The sequence below is a fragment of the Rhinopithecus bieti genome, unplaced genomic scaffold, assembly GCF_001698545.2.
Source record: "Rhinopithecus bieti isolate Rb0 unplaced genomic scaffold, ASM169854v2 scaffold_13352, whole genome shotgun sequence".
Lineage (NCBI taxonomy): Eukaryota > Metazoa > Chordata > Mammalia > Primates > Cercopithecidae > Rhinopithecus > Rhinopithecus bieti.
The window spans coordinates 2,057,640-2,073,437 of record NW_016808026.1 but is presented as its reverse complement, the minus strand read 5'-3'; the positions used below and the strand labels follow the sequence as shown (position 1 = coordinate 2,073,437).

The 15,798-nt window shown below is 39.9% G+C and overlaps 1 protein-coding gene across 4 annotated transcripts in view; it reads right to left on the bottom strand.

Annotated features, from left to right (window-relative positions):
* ZFPM2 (zinc finger protein, FOG family member 2) overlaps positions 1 to 1,134 on the bottom strand; it is a 506,031-nt gene extending 504,897 nt beyond the window's left edge. For 2 of the 4 annotated variants that reach the window (XM_017885192.1, XM_017885194.1), the window contains exon 1: positions 864 to 1,134. In XM_017885192.1, coding sequence (XP_017740681.1) covers positions 864 to 903 — 40 coding nt within the window. In that variant the 5' untranslated portion in view covers positions 904 to 1,134. The remainder of the gene's footprint in view (positions 1 to 863) is intronic. The other 2 variants (XM_017885195.1, XM_017885193.1) reach the window with 1 other exon arrangement.
* Between the last annotated feature and the right edge of the window lie 14,664 nt (positions 1,135 to 15,798).

The window sequence follows — 15,798 nt, the reverse complement described above, 5'->3', positions numbered from 1 at the left end:
AGGTGTCTCTTGACCCGCCATCGGGACCCCCGGGGACTCGGGGGCTCAGGGCCATGCACTCCCCTGCGCGCCCACCGCCTTGAACTCACAGCTTCGGCGCTGGGAAGTGACGGGCGGCCCCTCCCAGCAAGGACTCCGCGCGCCACCAGGGCCAGACGCCACCCGAATCCCCGCTCGGCTGAGCGTCCTGGCAGCGCGAGCGGGACCCGCCCGAAGTCCCAGGACACGACCTGCCAGCCACCAGCCCGCGCCCGCAGGGCAGAGACGCACGGCCGCCCGCCTCAGAGGCGCGAACTTTTACACCTACTTTTTGTTTCGCTTCGGGTTTGGTGTGGCTCTGGCACCGCCCAGGATCGGGACCCTGACGCTCTGATTTTCTACCGCCTGGGGAAGTTACCTCCCTCGCCCCGAGGTCTCGACCGCCCAGCTTTTCTGAGAAGTTTCTACCCTGGTTGGTAAAAGTGGCTCCCAAGAGTAGTCCCACGTCAATCGCACCACAGCAATGACAACAACAATAATAAGCGTCTAAAGGAGCGGGACTGCCCCTCTGGTTGGACAACAGCGCCGGGGACTTGCAGCGTGAGCGGGTCGGAATTAAAAAAGCAGCCCAGGAGCGCGAGGGCTGAGCAGGGCAAGCAAGGGCTGCTCCTCGCAGCCTCGCTCCTGCCCGAGGCTCGGGCTGGCCGTCTGCCTGTCTATGACTGTCTAGTTGTCCCTTCGATTGCTCAGGCAAAGTTTGACACATCCAGAGGACCGGTAGCCAATCTCTCCCGGCTCCGCTACCCACCCACCGCTTTCCCGTCCCGCACACCCCGCTCCTGGGCAATAATCCCACCAACTCCCGGCCCGGCGCGCAAACTTACGTTTGATCTGCCGGGGTTTGCTCTGCTTTCGCCGGGACATCTCGGCGGCGGCTGCTGCCGCTGGGGCTCCTGCGGTGCCCGCGGTCGGGGCTGCCGCTACCTCGGCTCCAGCCGCTCCCGCCGCCGCCGCCGCCGCTGGCCAGCTCGGGCCGCGCCGCCGGACTCCAGGCTCCGGCGCTGGGCTCCTCGGGAGCCGCGGGATCCACGATTCGGAGATGAGCGCAAATGAGAAAAGAGAGACCGGCAGAGAGAGTGGAATGAGGAGGGAGGGGGAGAGAGGAGAGCGACGGAGGGGAGATGGGAATGTACAAGCGAACGGGTCAGGGAGAGAGAAAAGGGGAAAGCAGAGAGGAAACATTAACACGGAAAGCAAGCAGAAGAAGGAGGAGGACGGAGGCAAGCACGGGGAGAGGGGAGCGCGGGGCGCAGGCGCGAGGAGGGAGCGCGCTTGCTCGCCTCGCCCGGCCGTGCGGACGGATACTCGGCGCGGGCGGCGCCACCGCCGCTCGGGCCCGCGCAGCTCCCTGCTCTGCCGCGGAGCGCGAGGCTGCGCGAGGAGGGCGCGCCGGGGGCTGTGCGGGAGGGGAGGACTATTCCATCAGCCAAAGAGGATTGGTGTCATCAAAGCCAGTCCGGCATGCAAAACTTACGGCCCCGGCCTTGGTCGGGGAGAGCGCGGGGATCCAGGCAGGTGGTGGGGGATGGGCAGGGTGGTGGGAGTGCTGGGAGGCATAGGAGGCTTGGAGGAGGGACCACCTTTCTGCAGTTGTCACGCGCGTCAACGCTGGGCAGCTGCCAGGGCACCCCGCCCCCCCCTTCCAGGCAACTTCTTCCAACAGCCCTTTCTGAGGGACCCCAACTCTCCTCTCTCACGCCTCGCCCGTCCAGCGGGGCACAAAGAAATCTCAGTCTTTCCCTAAACTTTGTGCTTTCAGTTATGCCGCCCCCTACCCTCAGCCCCAACCCCCGCCCTCCCAGCTTCTTGGCAGGAAGGTTAGGCCACTGGCAAAGTCCTCGGCGAGAGCCAGATGATCACAAATGCCAACTGTGTGTCTTGGGGCCAGTTAAGTCCGCTCATCTGCCCAGGCTCTCAGAAGACCATTTCTTTGCTCTCAAGGCTCCCAGGAGACCGCTGAGGACACGGACCGTCCCGTTCTGGGCCCGCGTGGCTGAGGTGCTGAGTCGCATCCTCAACGTGTTCTGTCACTCAGTTTCCATTTTAAATTGTAAAATATTCAAATTTGGAGACAAGCAGATATTTTTCTCATCTTGAAAAGGAGTAGCGAGCGTTAGCTAGCTGATTAGCCGTAGATGGAAAACGAACCATCTCTAATAAAAAATACTAACTTTTTGAGAAAGTCCGGGGAAGTTCTGTAGTCCCACCCTGCCCCGTGACCTTCATTCTCTTAGTCTTCTGCCACAGGGAAGCACCGATGGACTAATAAAAGATTTGATCTTGCTATAATTTCCCAAGCAGGTAAGACCCAGTAACTATTTCATGGTTCTTTAGCTTCTAAAGTTTTGTTTTATTCTTATTCAATTATTGTATGTGTAGTATGTCGGAAACTGCAAGCCAAAGGAGAACAAATTTTGAGGTGATTTGCTTAGTTATTATTTTGGCCAAGTTAAACTGTATGAGGTTAGCTTATTTTCTTACAGTTTCATATATGGTAAGTATTAAATATATTCTCCCATGTGGGTTGGAAGGAGCTTCTATCCAAGTGCAGTGGGACTGGCTGCTTTATGTAATCAGTATTTACTAATAAACTCCACTGCACTTAACATAAGTCCCCCAGATACTGCTGACTTTTCCCGCAGGAAGTTGTGAAATGGACCATTCTGATCTGAAATTGTGTCCCCCTTTGTTTGGTTGACTATTATTTGTATGAACCACACCAAACTGGATACTCTAAAAGGGTCTGGGGTCAGCACAGAGCCTGGGCTGATTGAGCATAATGCAGGATGCTCCGTGTGTAAGAGGCACTGTAATCAGTGTCATTTTTAACCCCAACAGGACATCTTCTGGAAGGTGTAAAGAGTTGCCTTGTGAACGTTATGGCCAAGAGAATCTTAATGCAAAGCTGAAGACCAATTGTGAATTTTATTACATTACCATTAGTACTATTACCATAGGAGGTTGTAAGAATTCATAGTCCTCTGCAGTGGAAAATGCACTAAATGACAGTCCCTCCTGTGAAGAACCAACAAATTAAGGCTGAAAGTACCATGAAAAGCAGGGCCATTTATGTTTGTGTTGTGGAATAAATAAGCAGACAGAACTACAGATTTTTACCTCCTTCATTTTCAGTTCATTACAGTTAAATTGGTGTGCTTAGAATCAGATGTATTGTACATTATGGTTTTAAAGATCTTTTACAGAACTGGCTGAATTTTTATGTCACCCAAAAGGAATGCCCATTGAAATTAAAATATCATAACTGTTTCTTTTGGCGTTTGAAATGGTTAAATATGCAACGCAAAAGAAAACAAATAAATCTCAGCTAAATTTTAGTTTAAAAGCTAAAAGGAGCAAAAGTCAGAGAATTCAAGGCAAAATTGATAAAATAACCAGAATGCATTATTATAGATATGTTTATCTAAATTTATAAATATATACTAATATAGTCAATATGAATGAATTAAAATAATGAATACTATTAAATTTTATATTTTCTCATTATTTTAATGAGAATATTAATGATATTTAAGGTTCAGTTTTCTTTTTTCTAGTTTAACTAACCAAGGTTATAAAATAAAAGACAGAAAACCTATAAGCAATTATCTCTGTCCAAATGGATATAGCAGCCCCAAACCACAGCTACATGACTATCAAACAATGATTATGAAAACCACAATTGAGAAAAGCATCAGGGAATGATATTGCAAAACCACAGCAACAAATGTGTCTGTGATATTGAAAACCACAATTCACAACTAATACCCTGTATATTGCAAATTACAATTTAACTATAAATGTGCAAATGTATAAATAAAAACACAAAATAATTTCTCATTTGCTTAAAAATAAATTATTCATTTCTAGGCTCACCAATTTGATGTCTACATAATGGTTTGTCTAGAAAAGTTTCTGCTTTAAGAAATATCATTTTAAATTACATGTAAAATGCCAGTTACTTTAAAAATAGGAAACATGCAACTTGGAATAATATTTTCTAAAATGTTAAAAAAAAAAAAAAAGATCTGAAATCAATCTGAAACAAACATCTACTTCAGTCTAGATTTTTTCATAAAGTTCTTTGGAAGTAAAAAGGTATGTGAATAGAAACCGTTTACAGAATAAAAACTCAAAATATTGTATTACAACTTTAATGAGAATAAAATTGTATATACAGTAGTACCCTTCTATACCCAGAGCTTATGTTCCAAAGCCCTCAGTAAATGCCTGAAACTATGGATAGTACCAAACCCTATATATACTGCTTTTTCCTATACAAAATACCTATGATAAGGTTTAATTTCTATAGTAGGCACAGTAAGAGATAAACAACAACTAAAAATAGAACAATCATAACAATATATTGTAATAAAAGTAATATGAATGTGGTCTCCTCTTTCTATTTCTCTCTCTCAAAATATCTTATTGTACTGTAGTCACCTGTTTTGGGACCTCAGGTAACACTACAGATAAGGGGGGACTACTGTATTCTTAAATAGTCATTTTAGCTAGAAAACATACATAGGAAAATAAAATAAGATGCCAGTACCCAAACTACATTAATATGCGAAACCAAGTGCTTGTTTACAACTGAATGAAATGATATTAGTTGCAAGTTTATAGGACTACCAGATTTTGCAAATTAAAATACAAAATGTCTATTTAAATATAAACAATAAGTTTTCAGGGTAAGTATGTTCTGTGCAATATTTGGTACGTATTTATCCTAAAAAATAATTGTGACATATCAAATTTAAATTTAACTGAGCATCCTGTATTTTATCTGGCAAACCTACAAATTTAGCATTTTCACAAATTTATGGTGGTTTATAATATTGTTTCCAGGAAAGGCAGAGAAACTCTAAAGTGCTTCCTGCAGATATAAATACATTTAATTCTTGACTACAATATTATTTAGGGAAAGCAAGGTAGAAGGAATAAATTTGTCTACAAAAATTCTTACTTTGTTTGGCACAGTTCAGAAATGCACTCAGTGTAAATGGATTGCATTCATGTATGTCTTACTCTTGGATTTGTTTTTAAAATGCGTTCTTTCCTCCAAGGGATCAACAAATTGATAAAGCAACCTCCCAGGCCACATCTTATTAGGCAGCAAGCTGCCTTCTTTATTATGGGAGTAAACAATTTTCAAAAGCTTCAGAAAGACTTAATTTTTTCCCCTTGTATCCTCACCAGAAATTGAATACAGTTTATCTGCCTTGATTTAAGATTGACACCGAATTGGACAAGAATGCAGTATGAAAATAGTGTTTAGTATTTGTGTATCTTTATAATTTCAGCAGTTTAAAAATAAAAATCAACAAATTCATCTAAATGGCATTTCTATTTTATAACTATGAAAAAGACTATCTGTTTACTTGCAAAGGAGCTAAGGGCTTTGAAAACATTCAGTCAGTCTAGATCGGGGGTTTAACTTGAGCTTCACTGAGACCATCAATCCCTTGAAAGAAACTGGTATGTACAAATAATGTTCTAAGGAGTGGGTATATTGAATTCATCATATTTTCAAAAATAAGTGAAAAAAATATGTGAATCAATCTGGGTTTAGAATCGCTGCTCTGTTTATATGTAAATGTTTATGATATACTAAAAAATTGAAACGTGGATGATTTAAGTTTTACTCCTTGCATCCATTTCTTTATGTCCAAATTACTACTCCTATAAAAGTTTATCTAATAGGATAAACTCTCTTTTAAACAGTTCTTTGCTACCAAGTCTTTATGATGCACAAAATACCTCTGGGTAGAAGAAAATATTTAAAAGTAACCATCAAAATATTAATACACATATGTTGATTTTGTCTGCCTAACACTCATTCTCTCTTCTGGTAATAATGCCTTGACAACGTTTGAAGAATTACTCCTCCCACTCTCTGATCATGTGACACAAGTGTGGCCTTCCCCAGTCCCTGACCAAGTAAAATATTCCACATGTCTGTCTACAGTGATTGGCTCTATGGTCCAAATTGTTCCTAAAAAGTCAGTCCTGGAACTTTTTTCTAAAACCACTGAAGAAGATGTGCTGTTTTTCTGCTAAGATTGCTACAGCGGGAGAAAGCAAACCTGAAATTGCTAGTGGCCATCCTTGTGGTAAGAATTTGCTAAAGGCAATGTTAACACAGAGAATGCTTTTGTCTTACCTTGTCTCAGAGTGTGATGGGGGGAGGAATCTAAGCCAAAAACACTCATCAACATTTCAACATTAGTTTGGTTTAAATCTATCAACATTATACATGTGTCTACATAAATGTTAGAATCTTGGCCATTTCTGTTACATTTTATCTTCATCTACTTGACCAGGCTAACCCCGAAGCCTCTTTGTGGAATTAGTGTAAATATTTTTCACAGGAAAACATCACTAACCTCCCAGGTCTGAGTGAGATACCTCTTCTCAGCTGCTTCTATAACATCTTTTTTGTCCACCATAACATTACTTGTTGCATTGCATTACATGGGCAAACTAATTTTATATAAATCTAATTTTCACCAGCCCCTTCCGTGTCTCAATACACCTAATTAATTAGTGAGGTTTGTGAGGGCAAAAAAACATGTCTGTCTTTTTCAGAATTATGCCCCCAGTGCTGGACCCATAGAAAGTCCTAACAAAATTATTGAAAGAAAAAGTTGAGACTCATTCTATCTTTTCTGGGGAATCCTACCATTCCCAATCCTTTTCCACAAAATCACAGGTACAGGAGATGGCAGCCATCTTTATACCACATGACACCATGTTCTGATAGTGGATGCTAGGGCCAAATGGAGTACCTGACTCAAATATGACCCGTGACAATCCTTCCTTGGGGATCTGGAATTAGTATCAAGAGTTCTGTTCTTTACCTGGGCTGGTCTCTTGAATAAAGGAGGAGAAAAACTTCTGGAATTGTGGCATGGCTATTACTATATAAACAGAGTAACAGAGATAGTTTGACAGTATATAGAGAAAGAAATAAAACAAATGTCCTGATAGAGAAGTTGAGATGGGAACATGTGATGGTATACCATTTCCTGTTTTATCCCTGCCTTGGACTGCAGCAGTACTTTTGTCTTTGATGTCAATGAGATACTGATGCCTCCTTAAAATAAATTCCTACCCACCTTTCCTTTTCATGATTTTGGCCTAAATTGTCACTAATTGATTCCTGTTACACTCAAACCAAAAGACTAACTTAAGGCAAAAATTAACTATCTATGGCTTTGATCTGCTTGATGGAATATTTGAATACTTAGAAATATCAATCCAACTAAATTTTCTACTTTCCTCTGAGAAAGTTATACAAAAACACTTTTGATGATTTTTTTTTTCCCTGAGCAATCCTGAAAAACAAAGAACTCTTATGACTGTTGAGTGGATAAATCTACAATTTTTAACAATGATAAGACATTATCAATGACCGATTTTGGACATTCACTTCAATTGAGGGTAACTCTTGGGAAAAATTTACTATTTTCAAAGTCAGAGTTCCTCAAGGACATGATGATCAATTGACATGCATATCCATAACCTTCCTGATTACATATATTCTGGCCCCAGATGTTTGATTTTACTTTCAACTTTACTTTGTCACATTTGAATAACCATCTAACAGATTACCTTGCACATAAATTTTATGAACGTTGTTATAATTCGCATGAATAATGTTTATACTTCTGTGGTGAATTTTATTTTCTAATCTATAACTTTTGCTATAAATTCTTACATGCAAAACAAGGAATTAAACAGATTTTGACAACACTTGCTATATCTTTGCAATTATCTACTTGCCAAAGTGTATTAAAATAATGCATTAGAAGTGAATTTAGGGCGAACTAAAGATGTAGGATTACGAATAACCATGCTAGGGCATTTTGATAATGGAATCATCTCAAATAAGCTAAAAAGGATAATTACATCACTTAAAAAAATTATCTTGTAATGAAAATTAAATCTAATATATTCCTTTTAAAACTACTTTTTATTAAACAAATAGGTGTACATAGATTAAAAGGCCAAATAGATTTTCAAAGCTCATAATGAAAGTTAGCCATTTCTTGTCCCACCTCACATCTCAGTAATTCCTGTTCCCAGACGTATACTCATCAATTCTTCTTAGCTGATTCTTCTGTTGTTTACCTTAGGTATCTAAATAACATGCTTTACTATTTTTTAAAATGTGTTAGTTTAGATATTGTTGACTGTACTATCTACTATGAAAATATAAAGATATGTAACAGTTTTATACCCTCCCAGTGCACACTTTATCCAAATTTTTGGGCAAATCAAAAATTTAGAATTATATTTTTATTAACAGTTAACCCATATAATATATGATTAATTTTTTTTGATATAGCTGTTTTTCCTGGAGTTAATAACTACTTTCTTTGTCATTTTCTTAGATTTTTTAATGCACTATTACTATTTCATCTCCAAATCCTTGGCCAGTGTAATAATTCAAATATATTAGTACATTCAAAGACATCAGATAACCTACCAGTTTAAGCTTTCTCTTAAAAAGAGGTGTCCTCCCTGGAGCTCTCTATTCTTGTTATCCACTCTATGCTACTTGCTCTTTGTGACTGAAATTTCCTTTTCATCATCATCTTGGGAATTCCCCTGATTTTATCCTGCGTTTTATTCCAGGTTTCCTAAATGCTGGAATGTTGCTCTTTCATAGTTTACCATTTCCTTTCCTTTTTTTTTTTTTCCCCTTCCTTTTCTTCTTATTTGTTTATGTCATTGTTTTTGGAGTTAACTCTCATGAGAAAATATATATGCAAGGTAATATGAGATTTGGCAAGAGTATATTTGCCTTTATTTGGCACTCATATGTGATCAAGGTAAGTGAGTTCTAGGTAAGAAATTATTTTCCCTCAATTTTATTTATTTATTTATTTATTTATTTTATTTATTTTGAGACGCAGTCTCCCTCTGCCGCCCAGGCTAGAGTGCAGTGCCATGATCTCGGCTCACTGCAAGCTCAGCCTCCCGGGTTCACACCATTCTCCTGCCTCAGCCTCCCGAGTAGCTGGGACTACTGGTGCCCGCCACCACGCCTAGCTAATTTTTTGTATTTTTAGTAGAGATGGGGTTTCACCGTATTAGCCAGGATAGTCTCGATCTCCTGACCTGGTGATCTGCCCGCCTCGGCCTCCCAAAGTGCTGGGATTACAGGTGTGAGCCACCATCCCAGTGCTTCATTTGCTTCTAGTTTCCAGCGTTGAAGCTTCCATTCTGTTTCCTTATCCACTGAATGTTGCCTGCTTCTGTCCCCCAGTCCCACCTAGAAGCTTTCAGGATTCTTCTTCTTACCCTTTAGTCTTCTGAAATTTCAGTGTGTGGACCCGTCCCACCACTTACTGAGCTAGAAACTTATTGAACCATTTCGGTCTAGAAGGCTGTGGCTTGTCAACAGTTCTGAGAAATCTCCTTGTATTATCTTTTTCTCTGGAACTCCTGTTATGAATATCTTGAGTCTTCATGGATGTGTACTTCTGTTTTTTAATATTTTCTTGTCTTCTTCCTATCCCTTTGGCCATTTTTTTGTTATTTTGTGAGAAATTTATTTAGCTTTGTTTTCCAAATCTTTACTGCATTTTAAATTATGTAACCATATTTTAATACCTTAGATTTATTTTTTGATTTCTCAAGACCTCCTTTATACAGTAAACTGTCCTTGTTACCCCTTCACTCGTTCTTTGTGGTCAATAATTATAGGTTTCTGTTGAAGATTTCTTCAGTTCCATGAGAATTTTGCTTCTTAGGTCTTTCCTAATTTATTTTTTTCAATAGGATTCGGTATCTATCTTTCATGTTAGAAGTTTTCCATACATCTTTGGTCATGATTCCAATATGACTGAGGCACTAAACATATTGGAAGTCTATGTGTAATGGTTGGGTAGGGATTGAAAATGTTTGTCAAACGGTAGGTTTTGGGAGACAGGGCAGGGACCTTGCTGCTGGTGGGTTACAATCTATACCTCTAAATATGTTACTCTTGAGTTAATCACATTTCCCAGAAATAAAAATCCTCCATACTCAGCCTTCTCAAAGCTCAGTCAGGGAAAGAACCTTAGTATCTCACTGTTCCGTGTGCAAACTTTCATTTAATATCTCTTCAGTAGGGTGGTAACTTTAGTTAATGTCACTGAATAGGAAGTCCCTGTGGCTTTACCCTAGGCTTCTGGGCAGGCAAGGAGAAGTTGTCACCTAGTAGTGTGGTATGGTAGGAAATATAGGTTTTCAATGAGTCTTACAGGGAGTTTGCACCAATCCTTATGTTTCCAATCTGATCTGCATCCAACTTTCAGGAATTCCCATTGCCTCCAATAACCGTTTCATTACTCTGTAAGTGAAAATCAGCTTGTACTGGGTGTCACTCCTGCTAGGAATTAACTTTTGGCTTTCTCTGATCTACTAGGTCAATTTCCTTTCGTAAAAGTTTACAAAAGTTTGTTGACCGATCCTCCTCGGATCCTTCTAATGTCTTTTTGGCACTTCTTTTTTTTCTTTCTCTTGTGCTTAAATTGCCATTTTTTTTTTATTATTATAGTCTAGGGTCCATCGTGCATACATACGCTGCAGGTTGCTTACATCCTGCCATCACCTTGTTGCCCATGTGGTTGCGCACCCATACCAACTCGTCAGCACCCCATCCAATTCGTCCTATACTACTCACGGTAATACACTCCCCAATGCAAATCCCTCCCCCCTCCCCCTCCCCATTGGATAGGCCCGGCTGTGTGATGTTCCCCTTCCCAAAATTGCCAGTTTTAAAGACCTTTTGCTGTGCATGGAATTGTCAGGAGAGAATGAAAGCGAAGCCATAGGATTCAATCTACTCAGAAGATAACTGAAGAAAACAGCTGTCACTCATACTGCTTTTCTCTGTAAAAATCTAATCTTACTCTTTGTAGTCAAAACGTGACTATGTCATCTCACTCTACCCTACCGTAATCCCTTCTTACACTTATGGATAAATTGTAAAAACACGCGGGATCCTCCTATTACATGCAGTCTCCCCCTCACCCTCGTAGAACCCCAGCCCTTCAGACGACAACCCACTTCCTCTACCATGCTATGCCAGTGCACTTCGACCAATTCTATCTGTTGTTGCACTACACACCTCTTACTACAAGCTATCCTACCCCATACTTATTCATAGACATCGAAGATACTCTGTTTTCTTACCACCTTCTCTTATATCCCTCCCTACGTTTCTTTCTAACCTGCCATCTACCGTTTCCTCCACCCTTTCTTAGTTGTGAAAGTTCGTCAACCATTTTACCGCTCTCTTGTCCTGCAACCATGTTTTTCTTCCATCTTACTCTACGGACATTACATTATTCGAGTTGAAATGAACACACCACAATTACTTTATTATGATTGATGATATTTGTCATGAAGGAACCAGTAATTGACTGATAAGTCTATTTTTCTTATTTTTGGGCTCTAACAGTATGAAACCCTGTTACCACTTAAAGGGAGAATGTGTCTAATCCTAGGTTGAATATATGTTTTTTTCCTTGCATTCCATCCAATTGCTTAAAAATTATGCGCTGACATTGTTTGCTTTATGCATGAAGATCAGGGACTTTTTCAGACAGGTTTCGTTTGCCTTCAATTTGTCGCTTCCTTGTTTTCTTGTAATTGGAACCATATACTTTCTTTAACATGTCTCACTAATTGTCTTCTCACGGTTCGTTCACCCCTCTCCTGTTCCCATGGCTCTGCGGCCGTCCATCGTCCCTCCGCTCTACTCCCTCTGCAAACATTCCTCTTGCAGCCTTCTCGCTACCCCTCGTGCTTCAACTTACTCCTCACTTCCTCTGTTGTGCTGCCTCCGCGTATCTCACTCCCCCCACGGGGCCCCCCCCCGGTGTTTCTCAGCCTCGCGACCCCTCGAACTCCTGAGTCTATGGTCCCACCCATGCTTTGTATCTGACACCTTTTTAAATCTCTCTCTTCCGTCCTCATTTTTCCTGACGCCATATCTTCAAAATCAACCAGCTCCCTTCAGGAAATGCGATACCTAGTGAAATGGAACTGCCGCTCATTCTTTATGCCTCATGTGCAGAACCTTATAGCACCACACCCTATAGGTATCCCAGCCGTATACTATACACAACATACTCACACCTACCTATACATGCACCGTTCTCCACCATCATCTGCATACTATATACGAAAATATATAAACAAGCCTATATATTCGTACTCCTCATGTTCTATATCTAAAATATCTACGTATATAAACTGTATATATACCTATAGTATATACTATATATATATTTTTTTTTTTTTGAGATGGAGTCTTGCTCTGTCGCCCATGCTGGAGTATAGTGTGCCATCTTGGCTCACTGCAACCTCCGCCTCCCAGGTTCAAGTGATTCTCTTGCCTCAGACTCCTGAGTAGCTGGGACTACAGGCGCATGCCACCACACCCAGCTAATTTTTTTGTATTTTTAGTAGAGACAGGGTTTTACCATGTTAGCCAGGATGGTCTCAATCTCCTGACCTCGTGATCTACCTGCCTCGGATTCCCAAAGAGCTGGGATTACAGGCATGAACCACCGCACGCAGCCTGAGAATATATATGTATTTTTTGCTCTTAGTCCTTGGTTGATAGTTTAGCTGGAAATATAATTCAAGGTTTAGAAGTCACTTTTTACCCTTAGAAATTCCAAAAAGCACATCACTGTGTTGTCTTCTAGCACTCATTATTGCTGGTTGGAAATCTGATACTAGTCAGAAAACTTTGTAGGTTAGCTACCTTACTTTCTTATTCATTAGCTGTTCTGGAATTTTACAACTGTTGAACATTATTAACGTTATTAACTTCTACCCAGCAGTAATATCTCCTCCAACAAGCCTAACAGAAGCCTGGTTCATTTAGATAACTACCCCTCCTTCACACAGTACTTGTGATTCAAGAAAACTTGTCTCATCTTTACTATAGGGGTGATCATAATTAATTCTAATCCTGTAATACAATCTCATCCTCCCTGTTAGTGATTATTTAGAAATAGTCCAGGGATCTAATTCTGGACAAGGGATGAGTTGCAGAGTCTTTGGGGAGAGTCCTTTATTGCTCTTAAGAGAGAATTATGAGGAGTGTGCTTCTTTCTCTCCTGGAAATAGAAAAATAATATTGCATCACTTAACTCTGTCTTTCATTTTTGACAATAAGAAAAGCCAATCCTAAAAGAAAGCTAACCCACAGAGGAATGCATAACAAAGAGGATTACATTCACACAAAACTGAAGCCTGCTCATTCTAAGTGTGGCATCTGCTATGCTTTTGTATTGTTTTGTATTGCTTAAGACTGTTTCTATTGAGTTTTATTTTTTTACTCAATCTGAAAGTATACTAACTGATACTAAGTTGTAGAAAATGCGTCTTGTATCTATGATTCATCAGTCATATGTGCTGATGAAAAGGGGTGGGAAATATGGATGGGGTGTAGGATTGCCACCCTCTGATATAGTTTACTAGTCAAAATTCCAGTCTAGCCAACAACATGACTTCCATCCTCTTTGCACCTTCCAATTCTAAATCTTGTTCCTCCTTAAGTGTGTCATATACTCAACATAGTATTATTACAATGCCTAGAGACAGATTGCCTACATGCAAATCTTGGCTCTGCCACTTCTTAGCTAGGTAATCTTTTCATGTTATTAAATGTTGTGTGTTTCTGTTTACTTATATTTAAAATGAAAATGTAATGGTACCACTGCACAGTATAGTTTGTATTAAAAACGTTGATATATGTAAAGTGCTTGGCATAGTGAAAATGCTGTATAATTGTTAGCTATTAACAAATTGTTCTGAATCTTTTCTCCTCTTCCTTTTTAGAAACAGAACCCAAATCTTTCTCAAGATATTTAGCTAGATGTACTAATTTTAGGAGTTTATCCTCCAAATAGTTTTGGCTGCGTGATGTAGTTCAGAACAATAAAATGCAAGCAGAGATCCGCTAGATGAGGCTTCAAGAGAACCTAAAATGTTCTTTCCCAAAAGTCAGAATGCAACTTTTCTTCTTGGCCCACCTTCTTGTACATATCTGAAATAGAATGTGATGCTTGGGTATAGAAAATGTATCTTGTAATCATAAGAACAAAATCTATATATACTTTGAATCATACTTGGAAAAGGGAAGGAGCTGGTTCTGATGACTTCACTTAGCTATATACCAGCTGTAAACTGACTCTGGATTTCTCAATACATACTTTGTTAAGTCACTGTATTTGCATTTCTGTTACATCAAGCCAAGGGCAATCCTAACTGCTGCCCAGGGGATCTTTTTGGAAGGGGGGGTGCTCTCTTCTTGCCTTCTAAAATTCTGGCTTTAAGAAGGCTATTTGCTTACTCTGTTTTATATTTCAATGGGTTTTCATCCTCTTCCCATATTTATAAATTGTTTAAGTAAATAATTTGAATAACTACTTCCCATCCTCCTTGCCTTTAAGGTTCATTCCTTTACTATCATTGTATTTGCTTCTCTGGAGGAAAAGGAAATACTAATAAAACCTACCTCAAGGACTGTGAATTATAATGTGCTCAGGGGCCTTAGGGTAGTATAAAAAATGAAGTAAACAGATCTAATGGATAGGAATTGGTGAAGACCCTAGAGATGTGGAGAGTATATGTCCATGTTAAAAGTATTTCCCAATTGAAAGAAATACTGTACAGCTCAAAGAAGATAGACCTGTTAGCCTAATCTGACAGGGCTGCAAGGTTTCAAACTCTGATTTGAGCATATACTTACTGAACTGCAATGTGTGTTCTCACCAAAACACCATCAACAACAACGATGAAGTAACACAAAATTAGGATTTTTTAAAATTAAGTGCTTTTAGCTAAAATATTTTCACTTGTTTTCTTCTACATAGTTTTTTTCCTGTTTTGGTTTTAGGCTGATACAGAAAATAATGCATTAATTCTAATAATACACTCAACAGGCAGACCAAACAAAACATCTTTGTGTGGGTTGCTATGGCATTGGAAGAAAATCAACGGTAGGGGAAAATGTAAGATAGCAAATACATGTATTTCCAACCATCATCCCTCCCTATAATATGTGTGGCTTAATACATATGTTGATGAGTTCAATCATAATAATGTTAAACTTTATAAAACATTCTGAAACAACGCTAACAAAGCAGTTGTTACTAATGATACCCAGTTCCTGCACATAAACCACCAGTATGTACCCTAACTTCCTGTAAGACTAAACCTGAATGGGACCAACCAGAGACCGAACCTATGTCAATCCCTTCTCCTAGCGGTGGAAAGAAATAAAGGCCAGCTGTGGTTGTTTTGTTGATTGATCGGTGATTTGGTCCTACACACTTGCATCTGTACAGACACGTTTTGCCAGTGAGGAAATGAAGATTCAGAATGAAAAAGTACATTTCTTACACTCATACAGTAGCTGGAGAAGCTGGACTTCTAGTTATGCTCTGCCTAATTAGAAAACTGATGGAGCTTCCTTTATGCCATTCAAGTTCTTCTAATAGTGGACAGTCAAGAAATCTGGACTCATGAAGATATGGACAGTGGAATGGACTGGATAATCAGAAAACCAGAATTCTTGTTTAGACTCATTCACTTTGGGAATTTTATTTTATTTCACCTCTTTGTTCACAGTGAGGATCGCTAAATTTTATTCAGGTACTAAATTTGATATCTCTGTGATTCTAAATATTAGTTTTAAGTACTATATTTTAGGCTGTGAATTTATAAGTAGTAGAAATATTGCCTAAG